General features: G+C 40.4%; 1 protein-coding gene across 7 annotated transcripts in view; it reads left to right on the forward strand.

Annotated features, from left to right (window-relative positions):
* The window catches only part of JAK2 (Janus kinase 2), a 419,848-nt gene that overhangs the window by 47,887 nt on the left and 351,165 nt on the right, over window positions 1-20,796 (forward strand). For 5 of the 7 annotated variants that reach the window (XR_003858317.1, XM_029613659.1, XM_029613636.1 and 2 more), the window contains exon 2: window positions 13,924-13,992. The exons of the other annotated variants lie outside the window; for them this stretch is intronic. Coding sequence is in view for 4 of the 5 variants with exons in the window: in XM_029613636.1 (XP_029469496.1) it covers window positions 13,924-13,992 (69 nt within the window). In the remaining variant the exon portion in view is untranslated. The remainder of the gene's footprint in view (window positions 1-13,923; window positions 13,993-20,796) is intronic. 7 annotated transcript variants of the gene reach the window in all.

Below are 20,796 nucleotides of genomic sequence, written 5' to 3' on the forward strand. Positions count from 1 at the left end.
CACATGGCAGCAATGAGCCGTGTAGTTCTTCTAACTTGCCTGCATACACTACATTTACAGTGGGGTCCAATCTCAGTGGGACTAGCTCACTCAGCCTCTCACTGCAAAAGTGCAGATTTTGATAGAAATGAAAATCTATATTGATGGCTATAACCTTTTACCATTCAAAAGGGGTCTTCATTATTATTCTCCCCCCGCCCCCCATTCAGTAACATTGGCAACAGACACTTCCACAATAAGGTGGGGAGTCCACACTGATCTTTTTTGGACTTGAGGGACTTAGTTGTTCCAAGAAAGACAGTTTCAAATCAATCTCTTAGAATTGAGAGTGATCAGATTAAGGATCTGTGCTAGCTTTTTTGCTGCCTTGTGTGAACAATTACTGTGCTGCCCTGCCCTACCCCCCGATTCACTCAGTCTTTCCCAGGCCCATCAAAAAAAAAAAAAAAAAAGCCCAGCTCCCTCTAGAAATCTGTATTTTTAAAAACTAACACATGCCCATGGTCAAGGGAAGGGTATTAGGTACCCTAGGCAAACCTTACAGCCTTGCCGATATGCCTCCCTCCCAATCCTAAACCCTCTACAGACACACACAAATTATGCATCAAGCAATAACATAGATATAAATCTTTCATATTATTAAAACCATACTAAAAAAGAATAATTGAATAATTGTCAAAACAGTCAACAAACATCGAATTTAAAAAAAAAACTTACATACATTTGTTCTAATATTTATCAAACACCAATAAAATATTTTAAAATATTTGATGAAGAAAAAATCTGATTCAAAAAATGTTCTAATATTTTGTGAAAAAAATACTTCAAATCAGCAGAAACACCCAATAATTAAAACTAATAAGGATTAAAAAATCTCCTGCTTTCCATACCTGTGATCTTTTGATTTCAAGTCACCCTGAGATTGTCATGGATTGGGGGAGGTAGGGCCACACAAACTTTATCTTCACTCTCTCCCATACACACAATAGCACGTTAATTCTCTCACAGACTCCCTCTCTCGTATACATGCCTATGCGCTCACACATTCTCCCTCTCTCTCACATACACACACACACACACACAACGTATCTGTGTATGTGCACGCGCCTGTGAGAGCCTATATTGACAGACACACACTCAAAAGGACCTATTTCTCACACACGCAGACACAGGCTCTCACATAGACACACATACGCATGCACTTTGTGTGAGCGCCTGTGTGCATGTGTATTTGTGTTTGTGTGAGAGTTTGTGTGAGTCTGTGTGCATGTATGTGTGTTTTTGTGAAAGCCTCTCAGACAAATACATACACTCAGGCTTGCACACAGGCACATGGCAGCCTCTTTTTTCTTCAGGCCATAGTGGGATGAGCTCCACCACTGCCTCCTCCTCACTTTGGATTGTAGTGGAATAAGTTCCACCACAGTCCTGCTGGCTTTCTCCTCACTTCGGACTGTGGTAGGATGAGCTCCACTAAGGCCCCACTGGCCTTCTTGCAGTAGGGGTGGGGAAGCTGTGCATGCCCATGGGAAAAATTGTGCACAGGCAGGCACACACTCGTGCAGCTTAGAGGGAACACTACCTGTGGCCTCTCATTTTCAGCCACTAGTGGGTTGGGCTCCATCGGTGGCCCCATGGTCTCTCCAGCTGCCACTGCCCCCCCCCCCCCCCCCCAAGAATGTCGTCTTGTGCAAAAGCACTGTATGCACACCCATTTGCACCGGGCCTGATCAGATTCTCTCTGGTAACATTTACTCGAATGCTGAAGGGAAAGACCATCCTTATGCAGACCGATAACTAGGTTGCCATGTTCTGTGTAAACAAACAAGGAGGCACTTGCCTACAAGCATTAAAGATATGGGAATGGGCAACCAAACATCATGTCATGTTGCAAGAGACCTGCCTTCTGGGTATCTCCAACACATTAGCAGATTGACTCAGCAGTCTTCACCTCACAAATGATCTCTGCAGCAATCAACAATTAACAAGCTGTTCAATCCATGGAGTCTTCCAGTGATAGATGTATTTGCATCGGAACAAAACAGAAAACTAGAAAAGTATTTTGTTTCATTCTTCCCAGCACATTCAGGACAGCTTAGGATGCTTTTCTGCTCAATTGGAATACAGATTTCTGTGTGTTTTTCCATGATTCCACTGATATCCAGAACAGTACAAGAAGTATTCGATCAAGGCCTGTCTCATCCTCATAGCTCCAATGTGGCCCAGACAAGTTTGATTTCCATATCTAGTGTAGTTTTCCAGCAGTCCTCTGATCACTCTCAGATCATATCTGAGAGTGATCAGAGGATTGATCATCTCTGTCTGACAGCTTGGATGTTGAACGCTCATTAATCGCTGCCTAGTCTTTACCAAATGAAATGGAGGACATCATAGTATCTGCTAGGAAACAATCAACTAGGAGAGCCTATGGCTTTAATGGAAACAATTATTTACGTGGTGTCAGCAAAATGCCTTGGATCCATTCTCATGTGAACCCAAAGAAAGGCTTGCTTAACTACTTGCTTTCTCTTCCTACTTCAAAACTCTCCACTTCATCAGTGAGAATATATCTAAGCACTATGGCAGTTTACCATACTCAGATTGAGAGTAAACCTATGTTCACTCATCTGTTAATGTCCAAGGTCATGAAAGCTTTTTTATGACAGATAATTTCTCTAGTCACAAAACCACCTGTTCCATGGGATGTAAACGTGGTCCTAGCGTAACTCATAAAACTGCAGTTCAAACCATTGGATTTGGTTTCTTTCAAGTTCCTAACATGGGAAATACAGCTCCTGGTAGCAGTACTATCAGCCACAAAGGTTAGTGAATTTCATGTTCTAGTTCCTTATATGCAGTTTTTCCACATCAGGTAATGCTCTGCACTCATCCAAAATTCCTACTGAAATAAGTATTAGCTTTCTATTTTAATCAAGCCACTGTACCTCTACATTCTTCCCGAGGCCATATGCACATGAAAGTGAAAAAGCCCTCTATACTTTGGACTGTAAGAGAGAACTAGCTTTTTGCAAAAGGACTCAGCCACATTATCTGGCTTTGCAGCTCTGTTTCTTTCAATCCTAACTGACTAGGCATAGCAGTGTTCAAACAGCCTTTGTCCAGTCTGCTAGCAGACTATCTTGCATAATGCTATAACCTAGAAGGTAGTCAGATTATGGATTCTATCAGGGCTCACCAAGTGAGAGCCATGGTTGCATCAGTGGGTCATCTAAGAGCTGTTACTCTCGAAGACATCTGCAAAGCTGCAATTTGGTTATCAGTACACACCTTTATGCCCCATTACTGTCTGGACAGTTTATCAAAGGATGTCAGTAAATTTGGAAAAGCAGTTTTGTGTAGTCGTTTTACACAATAGTCCACTCTTCATGCTGGGTTTTGCGCTCCTCCACTGCAGCCCTCAGCTTGGGACTTACCACATATACTCTTTTTAACATTTACCTGCTTCCACTCTGCCACCTACTCTCCAACCTCAAGCTAAAGCATTATATTTTCGCGGATGACATTCAGATACTTCTTCCCATTACAGAATCTCTGCAAAAAACCTGGACACATTGGACCAATTGCTTGCAATCCATCAATTCCCTATTATCCAGCTTGAACCTCATACTCAACTCAAATAAAACAGAAATACTCATCATCTCGACTGATGAAAACAATACTCTCATCAACTCCAGAAGCGCAACACAATTCGCAAACTCATCCATTAACCACTCCCCTACCGTCAGAGACTTAGGGGTACGTCTCGACAATCAATTCAACCTTAAGTCCTTCGTACACAACACAACTAAAGAATGTTATTTTAAACTTCAAGTGCTCAAAAATCTGAAACCACACCTTCACTTCAGTGACTTCCGTCTTGTAGTTCAGTCTTTAATTCTGTCTAAGTTAGATTACTGCAACTCTCTACTGTTAGGTCTTCCGGCCTTATCTACAAAACCCCTACAGATGGTGCAGAACGCTGCGGCGAGGCTACTCACCAACACTAACAAAAGAGCCCACATCACACCTATTCTCCACAGCCTCCACTGGCTTCCTATAAAAGCCAGAATCAACTTCAAGACTTTATCAATGATTCACAAGGATATTATGGGCATCGCTCACCTAAATCTTAACTCGCAACTCCGCCTTCACACGTCACAAAGACCTATTAGATATAATTACAAAGGTTCATTATATGCTCCCCCGATCAAAACTTCACTAACTAAACGAGCGCTTTCCACAGCCGGGCCCACCCTTTGGAATTCATTACCGCCGGATCTTCGACAAGAAACATGCCATCCAACTTTCAAGAAAAACCTAAAACGTGGCTCTTTCGGCAAGCCTTTCCAGAATCGCAGGAACACTCTGACACCGGTCAAAGAACAAAATAGTCCACTACAAGTTCCATGACCGCACATATCTCCTCAGGGCCCGAACACGCCTTATCTGGACAACCCACTCGCTTCGAAAGACCCCTTTTGTTGATATATTAGTCCATTAGCTCATGCACTTCTCTTGTTCATGCCCCCCATGTAGTCACTGTTACCTGTTTATCTCAAATTAACTCACCACTTATTTTTAGCTATTTTTATAACTTTATTCACGTTAATGGAAGAGTTATTGTTGTCTACTTTATATTTATATTGTTATATTTTTTCAGTTTATTTTTATACTTATTAATTACGTTCTTATGTTCAGAATCACTGTTTAATGTAACGCCTTATCCGCGACAGTTTTTGAAACCGACCTGATTTGATATTTGTATCGAGAATGTCGGTATATAAAAATCCTAAATAAATAAATAAATATAGTGGCTAACAACCCTGCTTATTGATGGAAAAAGCAACTTTGCTTTTCCATAGCAGGATGAATTAGCCATGCTAAATATCCCCCCACTTTCCTGGAGAGTCAACTACCTTAGCTAGATTAACTCTCAAATCAGTTGAGGGGGCTCACAAGGCCATGCCCAAGTGGGAATTCTCGCACATGATCAGTAGAGAAGAAGGCTTTACTAGCTTGGAGAGAGGTCTGTTTAGTGCTGCTAGATGACATCACTCGTATTTGATGGCTAATTCATCCTGCTTTCTATAGAAAATATTTACAGTAAGTAAATTTGCTTTCTCTATATTTACCTGTGGTTTTAGATTGCCAATGTTTTAATTTTATTTGCTGTTTTCTCATTTATATATTTTTGATAGCCATTTCATATAATTAATACCTGAAAAACTTCACGTAAATCACCAGTTATCTGTTTTTTCACATCATTAATCCCAGCTTCATTGGTATTTCTCTTCATTTCTGTGCTCAGCCTAGGCAGTTTCAATCTGCCTCTAGTAAGAAATTCAAGAGCAGTGAGGAAAGAGTAGTTGACATTGGCTGCTGCTGACAAGAATCTGCACTATTGATGGGCATCTGGATCTGCAGGTGCCAAAGAAACTGGCAAGCAGCTCACATGCTTGAGTCAGTGGAGATAAGCAAGTGTGAACATTTCCTCTGCATTCACTAACATGCAGATGCAAATGGGTAGAGCAGTAATATGTTTGCTAATGTGTCTTGGAATTGTGTTGCTATTTTTAAAAAAGAACAAGTTGTGTCAAGAGAAACCTACTCTTTACAGAAATATGTGAGCCAGGAAGACCGTGATGAACATCTTTGTTATGAAGACACTGTGATAATTTATTGTAGAAAGAAGGGAAATGATAGCTTATTTTTTTCTAAAAAAAGAAAAAGGACATCTTATGCTTTTTTCCATAATTACATTTGAGTACATCAAGTATTCTTTTAAAATCATATTTTGATTTTGAAAGAAATAACTGCACTGCTAAATTCTAGTCCTTCCAAAAGAAGCAAACTCTTACTCGTTGATGTTTGAATAGAAAAATCTGTGTGCAGCAGAGCAGATGTTTGGATATGTGACAGCTTGTCCCATCATGATAGCATGATAGTTGAGTCATAATAATACTTAGCATTTATATAGCACTGTTGATCACAAATTCAAACAAATTCCTCTTGTGTTAACACTTTGGAGTTTGACTACATAGTATTTAATTTAACAAGACCAGCAACATATCTACTACACATCATGTTAGAAAAACCATCCTTAATCTTTATTTAAGGGGGCATAGCCAAGTAATGTGGAGGAGTAGTGGCCCAGTGGTTAGAGTAATTGGCTGTGAACCAGGGAATCAAGGGCTCAAATTCTGCTTCTCTCACTGCCGTTCCTTGTGACTTTGAACAAGTCACTATGTTTCATTGCCTCTGATATCCACTAGATTATATGCTGTTATTGAACCTGAATACTTATCAACATTGTTTCTCCTGCCTGGTTTTTTTTTTTGTCTTATGTTTCTTAAGGAGATTTTAGCTGATTTGGCCCCTAAATGGATATCTCAAATGATTAAAAAAAAAAAAAAAAATATATATATATATATATATATTTTAAAAAACCTGATAGATGCCAGATAAAAAGCCTGCTCAGTTCAGGTAGCTGTCAATCACTGCCACAAGTCTGCCTTGCTTCATGTGTAACTTCTGCTTGCTGGCTTGCCATGGGTAACAGGAAATTTAAAACTGCTGAATGACTTCCTAGTCTGGTGCATTTATGCCAGCCCAAGAGGTTGGAATGTGGAAAAAAGCATTGTTGTTCTCTGAAGAGCTGAATCACCTGTCACAGAGAAGGGACAGTCTGACTCTTTTCCAGTGCTTTCTAGGAGACATTAGAAAACATCTGAGTATGCATGGAAGTGTGTTTGCTCCCACATTCCTGCAGCATACAGAGGCTTTATTTATTTATTTTTACTCAAGGTGGTACAAACGCTTTTTCAAACATAAGCAGTATCTCCCTGCTAACTGAGACGAGCATTTTTCAGCTTTCTCAATTTGTTTTCATCAGTGTGCCTCTCAGAAAGCTTTTTTGTTCCCCAGTTAGTTCCAAGCAGGTTTTAGATAGTTTTCAAGCATCTCTATCTTTTCACCATTCTCTGTCATTGGACTCACTTTAGGCCATGGCTCCTGCTAGAATTGACTTTCCATGCTGTGTCAGTTTCTGGGCTAGCATCAGCTCAAATGGTGTTTGTATTTGAGAGCGAATATGAACATAAAGTCAGAGGAGTTTGTTTTGTTTTTGAAGAGAAATACTCTCCTAACCTACCCATAACACTTCTTCCACTGGTAAGAAACACGTCTCTTGGAGACTTTTTTCCTTTTTCTAGATGCTATCAATGACGGCTTCATGCAGCAGTTGGTCATTGAACCAATGATAGAACTATATTAGATCTAGTTCTCAATGGAATGCAAGACCTAGTGTAAGCGACAAAAGTGGTGGATCTGATTGGCAACAGAGCTCATAATGTAATTGAATTTGATATTATTGGAAGGCAAATACTAAGGAAAACTACTGCAGTAGCATTTAACTGTAAAAAGGGAGACTATGATAAAATGAGGAAATTTGTTAGAAAAAATTATAAGAAGCAATTCGCAAGGTTAAAAATTTGCAAGAGGTGTGGATATTGTTTAAAATTACCATCCTTGAGACCCAGACAAAATGTATTAATACCTAAAAAAAAAAAAAAAGTCAAAAGAAACCAAATTGCTGCCAGTGTGGTTTAATAGTGAAGTAAAAAGTATAATTAAAGCCAAAAATGGAAAGCAGACCCAAATGAAACTAGGGAGGAACATAAGCACTGGCACTCTATAGTAAAAAGAAATTAAGCTTTCCAAACAGGTGAAAACAGGTAATAAAAACTTTCAAGTACATTCAAAGTAAAAAGTCTGCAAGTGAGTCAGTTGTTGCCGCTAGATGACTGAAGGATTAAAGGGGTGCTCAGGGAGGACAAGAAAACAGCAGAAAAACTAAATTAATTTTTTTGTTTCTGGCTTTACTGAAGAGGATTTCTGAATTATGCCATTACCAGAAACATTTTTTGATGGTGATGACTCTGAGCACTAAACTAAATCACTGTGAAACTGGAGAATGTAATAAATCAGATCAACAGACTGAAAAATAATAAATCACTGGGACCAGATGGAATTCACTCTAGTGTGCTGAAGGAACTCAAATATGAAATTATAGACCTTTTTTCTGGTGATTTGCAACCTATCATTTAAAATAGCATGGTACCTGAAGACTGGAGGGTGGCTAATGTGATGCTCCGGGGTGATCCAGAAAACTATAGACTGCTGAGCCTGACATCAGTGTCAGAGTCAACATGAAATGGGAATGCAGACATCAAGCTATTTGCAAGTGATCTACCTTACAGGGATCTTCAACATGTTAATAGATTCTCAGCAGAGTTTTTCGATGGTACAAATGGTCTCTGCAGCAGTCAGCAGCTGACAAACTATGCAGTCTATGGGGTTTCCCAGCAACCAACCTATTTATGTCAATGCAAAACCGAAAACTTGAAAAGCTCCATTTTGCCAAGTGAACTCAGATTCTCTCCGGACGCTTTGCTGCTAGATTCATCTTTACTAACTTAAGAAGATGGATGTCTGTTTCATCCAAACCATCCCTCCCTCAGCTTGATGGCATGGATGTTCTGCGCTCAATGATCGCTGAATTGTCCTTACCTAAGGAGGTTAAGGACACAATATGGTCTACCAGAAAATCATCAACTAGAGGAGCTTGTGGGTTCAAATGGAATAAATTCTCCACATAGTGTCAACACAATTTTTTGGATACTTTGCATGCACACTGAAAGACTTAATTCTGTTTGCTCTGTCTGCTTCAGGACCTAGTAACATCTCGGTGCCATAGCAGTTTACCATGCTCAAATTGAAGATAAGCCAATTTCCATTTACCCCCTTAGTTTCCAAGTTCATGAGATTCTTATGGTAAACTAAACCTCTAATTGTGAAGCCACCTGTTCCATGGGAGCTAAACATGGCTATGACATAACTAATTACGTTGCTGTTTGAGCTATTGGAGTCTGCTTCTCTCAGGGTTTTTGTAGCAGTGACATCAGCCAGAAGAGTTGGTGAGCTTCAGGCTTTAGTTCATCATCTGCCTTATATGCAGTTCTTGTACAATAGGGTGGTGCTCCATACCCACCCAAAGTTTCTGCCAAAAGAACTATCAGCTTTTCATAATAATCAAGTCATTGTGTTATCTCCATTCTTCCTGAGGCCACATGCACATGAAGGTGAGAGAGCCATTCATACCTTATGTAAGGAACATCTATAGTGCTGTCCTCCCATCAGTAGGGGAGGCCCTCAGTTGGCCTTGGTCCCAGCTACTCATTCCTCCAAGCCGCCATCATGATCTCAGCACTGACTTGATATGTAAGCCTGCTCCACCCTGAGCTGCTTGCCTCATTTTGGAGTTAACTCTGCTCCTAGCTGTGACCTCCATTGGTCTTAGTTCTTGTATCCCAATACTTGTTCTGTGTTGCTGTGTATCTTGGCTTAAGTTTATGGCTTTCTGCTACTCAGTCTTTGTCCTTGCCTTATATCTTGTTAGCTAAGTTTGTTTGTCCTCAGTAGTATAGTGGGTACACTGTCACTCAAAATTGATATCAGCCAATCAGCATTCACTTCTGGTCTAAGCCCTGCCCATTCCCATCCCAAACTCTACCCTCGCCCCTCCTACTCCATAGAAGTGAATGGGAGGCAGCTTCAGTGTCAGGAGGGGATCATTTGGAGGAAGCAAGCCATGGAGAAGATTGCCAGCTTGGTGTAGGAGCTGAATCTTTGCCTTCCATTTCCTCTGTTCCATTGATGATTGGGACTGGCGGATCTACTCCTACTGTGGTAACAATTGTTCCTCTTGTTAAACCCCCCAGTGTTACTCTAGATATAATTTGGGAAGCTATTGCTAACTTGTCCAGTCAGGTTTCACAGTTTGTTTCCCAATAGCGTGATTTTTTTAAATTCTCTTCTTGTTTCTCAGTCTCAACTTACTAAGTTTAAATCTCATGTAGACAATTTAGAGTCTCAGGGGCTGCTTTGCAAAAAATCAGTTGAAACTCTCTCTTAGACATATTTGTTTTGGCAAAACAAGATGGAAAATCTTGAAAATATTTTGCACAGTCGAAACGACAGGATCATAAATTTCCCTAAAAAACAATTTGGTACCTCGATTGAGATGCTTTGCAAATATTTCATGGAAATTCTATCTATCAAAGAAAATTTACTTCCGCCTATATCCAAGGCTTACTATTTTCCAGATTTGAAAGCTTCAGGGTTGAATGATTCCTCTCCTGAGGCTGGTCCTGTTGATTCTTCTCATCTTTTATCTTTTCTTGAAAATTCCACGGAAGTAGTAGTCATGCCTTCTATTTTATTGGTTACCTTTGCTCTGGACTCAGATCGGGATTTCATTTTGAAAATGTTTTTCCACAAGAGAGATGTTTCTTTGGTTTTAAGATCCGTATGTTTCCAGATGTATCTAAAGTAGGGTTGTCCAACTCCAGTCCTCGAGGGCCACAAACTGGTCTTGTTTTTAGGATATCTCTACTGAACATACATGAGACAGATCTGCATATAATTGAGGCAGTGCATGCAAATTAATCTCATGCATATTCATTAGGCATGCTCTGAAAATCAGATCGGTTTGCGGCCCTCGAGGACTGGAGTTGGATACCCATGATCTAAATCAACTCAGTCTAAAAGGAAGCGATTTTTATTTTATGTGTCCTGCTGTAATTTGGGAGCTTTTTTTGGGCTGTATTTTCCCTGTAAATGCATAGTTAAATTTCAAGAGAGTCACATGTTTTTTTTTATCCTTCCCAGTTAAATGTTTTTCTTAATGATCAGATTAGACAGGATTCAGTTATATCTACATCTAATCCATAGCTTTGATTAGCGTTTTTGTGATTTTGGATTCTTGCCTTTAGCTTTGACTGCCTTTTTCCTTGTGTAATTTGTTTTCATATTTCTTCTCTTAATTTCCATTGATACCTCCCCCATTAGTGGTCTGACAGTATACTATTGAGATCATACAATTGCTGTTTCAATTTCCTCATTATTTTATTTTGGTCTCCTGTGCACCTTTGCTTGTCAAGTTGCATTAACTTGTAATTTGATTTAAAATGATAAAAGTATTACAAAAAAAAAGTTCAGAACGGAAGATGCTTATGATTTCAGCTGGTGGACAGGGATAAGGGTGCCTAAGCTCCCGCTGGTACATGGTCTTATTCGAAAAACCATGTTTAAATCAATTATGTGTGTGGCCGTGTACAGCATTCTTGCAAAATGCTTGGCTAGTATTCGTCATGATGACTGTTTTGGTTGTGTTATAGACGACCCAAGCAAAATAAAAAACAAAACAAAACACAATTATCTCCTGTGGAATGGCTTTGACATACAGGAAAAATTAAGGACAGTTTGTACCAAGTTTTGTGCCTAGAACGTGTTTTGAATTTTATTGTATTAGCATATAAAAGAGGTGTGTTAAGTGTAAATAATGACAATTTGAATCTGGTTATTTTCCCTTTATACATAGTGTGAAAAGTGCTCTAAATTCTGTAGAAAAATTAAATAGTATACTTAGGCCTACAAATGCCATAATCTCTGGGAGACAGCACCAGTCATATTTTAAAACTGTATAATAATAAAACTGTGATCGATATTTTTTTCTTGTCTGTATTTTCAGAAATACATGTTGAACGTGAAATTCGTGTGAAGAGGAAAAAAGTAATAATTGATGTTTAATAACTATTTTATACACATGGGAAAATTTAATAAAGAAACATATAAAAGCAATTAAACAAATGTTTATATGAGCTAACAACTGTGTCAAGTGTGTTTTTAAGGGTCTATGGAAGGTTTTGGGAGACAGAGGACATCCCCCCACACAAAGCATGTATAGCAAGCAATCCTTATGGCTTTATTAAGCCTCTTGGAATATCATGCTCAGATTGTAAAATGGATGAGGCAGCAACCATTTCATGAATTAAGGGAATGAACATTGTACTGATCTAAGTGGGGGCAAATGTCTGGACGCAAGATCTGTGAATGGATAATCTAATCAGGGAAAAACAATGTATAATATGAAGCCTTTGGAGGAAAACAAAGGGTCTGGTTGATAATGATAATTCACTTAAGAAAACTAACTTCACCATAAGGAGGGTTGCTGTAGGTGTTAGTAATTCAACACACGATGATTTGGGCAGCCAGTTTTGTGATACAATACACAGTACTTTTGAGGATTGCTGCGGTTACACCTCTGCGGGGAATAAAGGAACACACAGGGACCATTAAATCACAGAAAGGTTCACCAGTATACAGTTTGTAAAGTGCCCCAGGACCTAAAGAGGCATTAATAATTCACTGAAAAGGTCCGTAAATCATAATCTACTCAAGAGAGCTAACTTGTACTATGAGGGGCCTGTTGTAGATACAGTAGATGTCCATCACGTAACAGAGGGGTCAGATGGTTTGTGAATAAATACACAATACTTTTGAGGATTGTTGTGGATTACTCCTTGAAGTGTGTGTGTGTGGAGGGGGGCAATAAAGGTTTATCCAGTGACCAGAAAGGTTCACCAGTCTGCTGATTGTAAGGTCTAAAGAGACTGAAACAGAAATGGATTCTTCAGACAACGAGAGGCAGAAGGCAAAGTTTATAAATGACGGCAACAAAGAAAATTTAACCATAAGTAATGGTTTTGTAGCTTTTATTTGGATACATCATTGCGCACAGACCAACAGCTGGTATATAGCGAGATACTTAAAGAAAAAACGAAAAGGCCATACAGCTTTGCTGAGAGCAGACCAAACAAAGGTAGTAGATTGTGGTCTTGGAGAGAGAGGTCTGCAGTGACTGCTGGTGCGGAAGCAGGCGTATGCAGTTTTTCTCACAGAGAGAGAAAATCCAGTGCTTGCCAGTGGCCCAGCTAACTACAAGAGCCCCTGGGAAGGAGAGAACAAAAGACTCAACCTTCAGAAAACAGTGTCCCTGTTTATTGTGCAAAGGAATCATGGTGGGTGTGCCAAAAACTGAATTTAACAACTGAGAAGTTTTATTGTTGAAGTTTGCTGTTTTCCTGTATTTTATCTCCCTTGGAGCCTGTGGCTGTGGATGAAGGATGAACATTTTAATTTTTTTACTTTTGACTTGTAAATACATTGGCAAGTTTTGGAACCACCACCAAGATGTTGGACCGAACTCATTCCTGGCAGGGTCTAATTTGAGGAGCTGAAGGTTACCAGAAGAGAGGATCCCTTTCCCTGGGAGCCAGTAATTGAGGCTATTCATTTTCCTTGCCGCAGAAAGGATATTTCTCCCTGTCCAGTAGAAAAATCACTCTCAAGAACTGCTCAGCCATTTTGGTTAAGAACACAGTAACCAGGGAGGGGTTTAAAACTCACCCACCAAGCAACAAATAAGTTGCAAAAAGATATAGATCCATGTAACGTGCAAGTATGTAGCATGATTCGCCCACCCATCCCGACCCCCTCACCCCTACTCTACCCATCCCCATTCCTCCCTGATCGCTTCGAATTACCAATGCAGAAGTAAATTATCTTAGACTACTGTTAACAAACTCCTGTAAGACATCTGTACAATTAGGAACTAGGAATATTCCATAATACCATATTTTAGACATTGTCTTTTTTGGCTTTTTTATTTCTTCTTTAAATGCTATTTAGAAAAACTCAATCTAAAACACTAAGATTTAGACATATAAGACTTTGTTGTGCCATGTATATTTTGCTCTTATGTTTAAATGTTATTCAAAAAAGTTATACAATATGTTACTCAAAAAAGTTCTTTGTTATATGTAATTGCCCACAAGCAAGCTTATTCAACTGTTCTCTGTAAACCGATTTGATTTACATATAATGTAAGAAGATCGGTATATAAAAACCATAAATAAATAAATAAATAAAATTAAAATATTTTTACATCTATACGAGCAAACCTCCAAATAGTTCTTAGGTGGGTAAATGAAAAAGATATTGCCTTGTGTTTTTACATGTCAGACCAAGAACTGAACATGCAAACAAATTCTGAAGAACCAGCTTACAAAAAACCTAAAGATAAACAACATAGTAAGTATTTTTTTGTTATAATTTTACAAGGTTACAAAATTCTTCTTAAGATATTGTAAAAGAAATAAAATGTGTGACCCCACTTATTTTTATTTTTATATTTTAGACCGAGAAAATGTTAGCGGGGCAAATTTCCAAAAGAAAAGAAGCAAGATTGTCACAGAGAAGGAACCAATGCACAGTGACACAGTAGAGAGAGATTATGAAAGCATGGCTTTTGATAATTGTACTGATGATGACTGTGTTTCAGAGGGATAGATAAATAATTGTATATCAGGCCCCTCTGAAAATGCACCTGCAGAAAATGAACCAGTGAATTTTGTGCAATTTGTAGGAAGGCAGAGTTGGGAATCAAAGAAATTTAATGGTGTGCTTTATTTAGAGGAATTTTGTTTTATTAATATACATAGAATAACCTCATTCATAGATGCTCAAGATGTTGTTCGGCAAGGCATATAGTATGTTCTAAATGAAATAAGTAACAGTTTCACCTGCTGATTGTTTTCAAGCACATTTATATTCTACAGATTTTCATAATTCTATATATTTGGGAAAGTTAAATCCTCAGGATTTGGAGGCTGATGATTTCTTAGGTCAAGTTAGCAAACTCGTGCAGAGTTATAGAGAAATACAGATTGGAGAGACATTCCATATTGTTGTACTTGTAATAGGGAACAGGGGAGGATGTGCATACAAGGTTTTAAGATCTATTCTACCCAGCCAAATCATATATAAAGAGAATGCATTTAATAGTCTTGAATAACACAGGTAACAATCTATGCTTTGCAGCCCTCATGTCACCAACAAAGCTCACAGATGCAGAGCTGTTAAACTGTGCTGAAAAACTGCATGCAGAGCTGGGGTGGTCAGAGCATAAAAAGGTCATGCTCTAATGTCTCAACATGTGAACAGCTTTTAAGTGTAAACATAAAGGTTGTACTTTATACCAAAAGAATGGTAGCGTTTTAGGACAAATGACAGACCTGAATTCTTTAAATGTTTTTATGTTGTAAACGATGACTATTTCTATGGCATATTAGATGTAAAAAGGTTCTGGTGTGAGCGAAACCTCTGTAAATTTTGCCAGAAGCCATAGTCACGATCATAATTGTACATTATAGTGCCGCCTTTGCTTAACAACAACATGTGTAGACAATGTTGGTGCATAACAGAGATGTCCTAACTGCAGATTGTGTTGTCGTTCTAAAGAATGTTTAGACAAGGATACAGCTCTGGCTTTAAAAAAAAAAAAAAAATTGAATGTTTGTCTAAAATAATGTGTGAGAAATGTGAAGCATATGTAGACAAGAGGCATAAATGTGAGGGCAGACATTGTAAGATGTGCTGTGAGCCCTTGACCCCTTGGTGACAAACACTTGTGTTTTATACCCCTTATTGATCAAGCACAAATATCTGAAAAATATGTATTTTATGATTGTGAGTGTATGCAGGAAACAGGTTAGTATATTCCCAATTATATATATATGCAACAGATTTAAGTAACAAAAGAAAATGGGAATCAAAGGTCTTGAGAGTCTTTCTGAGTTTAAGGAATCTGGGCAATTAAAGGATGTCACTCAAAAAGCTGGTGAAACAGTTTGGGGTTTTATTAGGCCCCTACTAGGTTTTGCATTGTTGCTCATCACAGGCCTTTTGAGCTAAGAACTAATGCAGTACACAAAAAATGTATTTAGTGCCAAGTCAACCACTGGATCATTTGAAAAGTCCTTCATTTCTAGAAGAAAATATTAGAACAAACCATGGCGCAAAGAATAGATGAAAAAAATGAAAGTTATATTTCAAAGTTCTGGTATGCCCAAATATGAAAAGGCCAAGCATTATTTCAGAAGTTCTACAGTGCTATTTGGTGCTTATCAGACAAGGAGAAATGGAAAAAGAAAAAATAAATCTGTATCTACCGGTGCAGGATGATACAGCAACGGCAGCATTTTTAGAGCACACTAGCCCCCCAGAACCCATCCTGCAGGAAGTGTTAAACAGCATCAGCATGCACTGTAGAAAAAATGCAGAAGTACTCTCAATAAATTGTCAAAGAATATGGGCATTGTGTCCTGGGAGAGTAATGAGACTTTTGTATAAAAGGGAAAAGCCTATAAGTGGATTTAACCTATTAGACCTGGTTCTTGATGCTACACAGACCCAAGCTCTTTCACAGTGGAGGATTCCCAAAGGTTGGGGGGAGAGTTCATGCAAACCCTGGCAGAACTAAACATGCCTTCCATGGTCATGGGTAACCCATCCAACAGGGATCTGCTGGCATGACTCAAGGAAAATCCTTCTGCGACAACTGCTGAAATGTTCACAAAAGACTGTAAAGCGCAAAGATCTCCTTCTCTATAAAAAGTTTAAAATGCTTGACACATACAAATGGCTGAATGTGTAATATCTTTTCAATAAAAATACTTTAAAAAAATAAAAAAAAAGAAACATGGACATTTGGTTCATTTTTCAAAAACCCGAGAGAGAGGGATGCTTTATTAGGATTAGAGTAACATTCTTGGTATGGAAAACACATCTAGGGGTTGTGAAACAGACAGTGAAAAGATCTAGACATACATTGTTTTCTCTGTTTGTTGTTTTACAAATTGTAATACCATTTTGTCATTTTGCAATGGCTCTTCAGAATACAATTTTAAAATATTGTCAAAAGATAGCCTTTTACAGCATTGATTTAGGAAAAACACAGTGATGACCACAGGCTGTGGATAGCGGATGCTGCAATTGCCTATTGTGCTATAAAATATCCTCACCATGTTTATTGGAAAAGTTCATAATACTGTTAGGGAAGAATAAACTATCAGGTTGTTGCTCATAGAGTCCAAAAAAAAAAATTCACCTATGCCATTTTCAGTCACATAGATTGCTAACCAGTGCTATCCAGGAAGGTAGTGGGGGTGGGTATTTACTACTAAAAATGCAGGTTTCCTTTCTATTTGTACATCTGGCAGTACATCTAAAAATTTTGTAACATGTGGGTCCTCTTTTAAAATACAGAAGAACTGTATGGTGTTCATTATCATAGATAATCAAAAAGAACGTTCTTTCTGTGGTTAATTTCTATCACATTTTCAAAGACACCATACACAATCATATTCATCGTGTGGGGCAAAGCTTTGGCAAAACAGATTTCAGCCTGCAGTCTACCGGTTTTAATCAATGAGTAGTGGTCCGTGCAAGCCTGGTTGGTTGATAGGTCAAAGGCCATTAAGGTATAGCTTTGCAAACTCGTGACAATCAATAATGCATTGTCTTTCAAATGTTTACCTGTCACTTGAATCAACTGCATGCATTCTCTGACTGATACAGCATCCATTCTTGAAATCCGGTTGGAGAGGCTTCCTGGGAACTTGCTCACTATCCACATACAGTGCAGGAAAATTAACATCGTAATGTTTAAAATTGAAGGCATCTTTAGTGTAATTACTGCTGAAAGCCTCGTTATCCACAAACCCCAATATGATAAGTTTGGGTAACTGACCCAAAAAGAGGTTTTCCTGGTTAGTCACATGGGCTCTGGCAGGTATGCTAAAGACTTTCAGCCCTACGCGGTCCACAGCGTATTTGGCATTAGCTTTCAGTAGAGCTTCTGCATGCCCCAAACACACTCCTGGGGACACTTTCGCTCTCCTTACAAAAAGGGCTGCGGATAAAATAAGGAGTTTGTAGCGCTCATTGGCGTTGCCGCTTATTAAACAGAATGTATCTTTGTTTCGCGGTAGTTTAATTTTTACATCCACGCCATTTATGAGCAGATTTTCTTGAAAAAACAGATCACTATGTAAATGCCCCAGTAGCTCTACTTTATGGCTAGCTGCTGTAAAATAAGCTCTTTCAGTAAAACAGACATTACGAGTCCCCAATTCTCTCACTTTGTGGTTTCCAGCTGTGCTTTTATAAAACAGACTGCTTGTAAACTGTGTTTTGAGTGATCCTTCACTATAATTGAGAAGCAGCTCTATGAGGGCTCTGTAAGGGTAGCAGTTGTTACTCTAATGAGTCTGTTTCTAAGAGTGACATCTAGCTGGCTAAAAATAGAGGCCAACGGATAGTTCACTAGCGCTACTTTGGCCCCTGTGTCAAAATCTGCCTCATCTTCTTTCACAATTTTACAGGTCATGTGTACATCAGCGTGTTTATATCCAGGTAATCCTCGCCATGTCTGCCTATATAAAAATCTAAAGTGGCTGTTTCTGACAAGGCAGATAATGGTGGAATTTCCACATAAATACTTTTTTCGATGCTGATTTGAGTGGGGGCTAGTTGACAGATCTAATTCTGATTTCAAGCATTCTTCAGACACCTGATGTACAAATGCCATAGTACTTTAGAATATATCTTTCTCACAGGACAAGCAGGATGGTAGTCCTCACATATGGGTGACATCATCAGGATGGAGCCCAATCACGGAAAACTTCTGTCAAAGTTTCCAGAACTTTGACTGGCCCCTACTGGGCATGCCCAGCATGGCACTAACCCTGCAGCCAGCAGGGGACCCCTTCAGTCTTCTTTTTTCCGCGCAGCAGTAGCCTTGTGGTTTAGGAGCTCTGAAGAGATTCCTGACAGGAATTTTCCTCACGGAGTTAATTAAAATTAGATTGCCCCACAGGGGTCCCTCATCTAACTTTTCTCAGGCCGCAGTACCCCGGTAAGTTTTTCACCGTTTTTCATCGATTACCATCGAGTTTGGCCCTCGCGGCCTACTGACCGTCGACCGTACAGCGGCTCGATTTTTCTATGGCCATGGCGTCGGGGTTTCGTCTGTGCCCGGACTGCACTCGCACCATGTCTATCACAGACCCTCATGGAGTCTGTGTAATGTGTTTAGGCCGTGAGCATGATGTCCTGACTTGCACCAAATGTGCCCTCATGACACCAAAAGGTCGCAAAGCCAGAATAGAGAAGATGGGACTCCTTTTCCATGTTCACACCCCGATGCCGTCCATCACATCGATGTCATCGGAACCGCCACCGTCGAAGTCGCAACAGCATAGACAACCATCCGGTGACCGCCCGCCATCGATGTCTTCATGGCCATCGACTCCCGTTTCTCCCCCTTAAGATCGAGGGGATCGTAGGGAGAAACATCGGCATCGTAAGTCTCGGACCATCGAGGGAGCGAAATCATCGACCTCGCCACCATTGAAGAAGCCCCGTCCAGGAACAGCACCGACCACTCCTGCGACCGGGACATCGAGGCCATCCTCACCTGATCGGGGTTTGGGAGTCGCGATTCCGCCTGTAAAGGTGGTCCCTCCGACTGTGCCTCAGCCTCCCTCTTCCATCACGGAGCCGGGGCTGATTGCCCCAGGTCTCCGGGAAGAACTGGACCGGCTGGTCCAGGAGGCCATCGACAAGACGATGCAACGACTCCAGGTTCCTGTGGAAACAGTCACCGACCCAATTCCAGCAGCGCTGGCACCGCTGCTATCCCGGATGGAGGCGCTCATGACTGCCCTTCCACCGGTGAATTCCCGGGTCTCTGGCTCTGGTGTGCTCCCAGATGACAGGTTCATCGGGAGGAGAAACACCGTTCCGCATTCCTCCTTCAGGGGTACTGCTTCAGCCATTGATGCCATATCGTCCCTCGCCACCGATTCATTCATCGGGGGCGATACGCATGTCGGCGCCAGCGATGCCAGCACCGATGCCCCCCAAGGCGTCCACGGTGCCCTCGGTGATTCCTTCCATTTTCTCGGAGCCTCAGCCGGGCCCTTCAGGTATCCAACCCCCTTCTCGTCCTACAGGTCAGCCTGCTGATCCTTATGACACCTGGGGTGATGATACTTCCACAGACACCGATGACTTACCTTCACCTCCCTCTCCTACTGAAAGTAGAAAGCGTTCTCCTCCAGAGTACCTTTCTTTCATTAATTTTGTGAAGGAAATGTCGGAATTGGTCCCTTTTCAGCTTCAGACGGAGCAAGATGATAGGCACCAGATGATGGAGCTTCTCCAGTTCCTGGATGCCCCTAAAGTGTGATCACTTCTATTCCCATTCATCAAGTTCTTCTTGACCTCCTCAAAATGAACTGGGAAAATCCTGGATCTATTGCCCCAGTCCACAAAAAGGCTGACACTACCTATTTAGTACAGTCAGCCCCTGGCTTTCAAAAATCTCAGCTTGACCACCACTCAGTTGTGGTAGAATCAGCTCAAAAGAAAGCAAAAAGGACGAAGCCTCACTCCTATACCCCTCCTGTCAAGGAACATAAGTTCCTAGACAATATTGGTCGACGAGTGTTCCAAGGGGCCATGCTCATCTCCAGGATTGCTTCTTACCAGCTGTACATGACCCGATTACAACAGGGTCATTTTCAAGCAAATACAGGACTTCTCTGAAACCCTGCCTGACCAATTCCAAGAACATCTTCAAATCCTTGTCAACAAGGGGTTTGAGGCAGGAAAGCATGAGATAAGAACAGCTTACGATATCTTCGACACCTCCACTAGAGTGTCTGCAACTGCCATTTCGGCAAGACGCTGGGCCTGGCTCAAGTCTTCTGACCTACGCCCAGAAGTACAAGACAGGCTCTCTGATCTGCCCTGTATAGGAGATAACCTATTCGGTGAACAGATTCAGCAAATAGTGGCTGAATTAAAGGACCATCATGAGACCCTCAAACAGCTCTCATCGATATCTTCTGACTTCCCTTCTAGACAGCCCTTCAAGAAGGACTCTTAAGAAGTCATTCTTCCGCCCAAGGAAGTACTATCCTCCACCAGCAAGGTCCCGAGTTACGAGGCCTTATCAAAAATCTCAGCCTCGCCAGCCCCGGAAGCAAA

Source organism: Rhinatrema bivittatum, chromosome 1 (assembly GCF_901001135.1).
Source record: "Rhinatrema bivittatum chromosome 1, aRhiBiv1.1, whole genome shotgun sequence".
NCBI classification, from domain to species: domain Eukaryota; kingdom Metazoa; phylum Chordata; class Amphibia; order Gymnophiona; family Rhinatrematidae; genus Rhinatrema; species Rhinatrema bivittatum.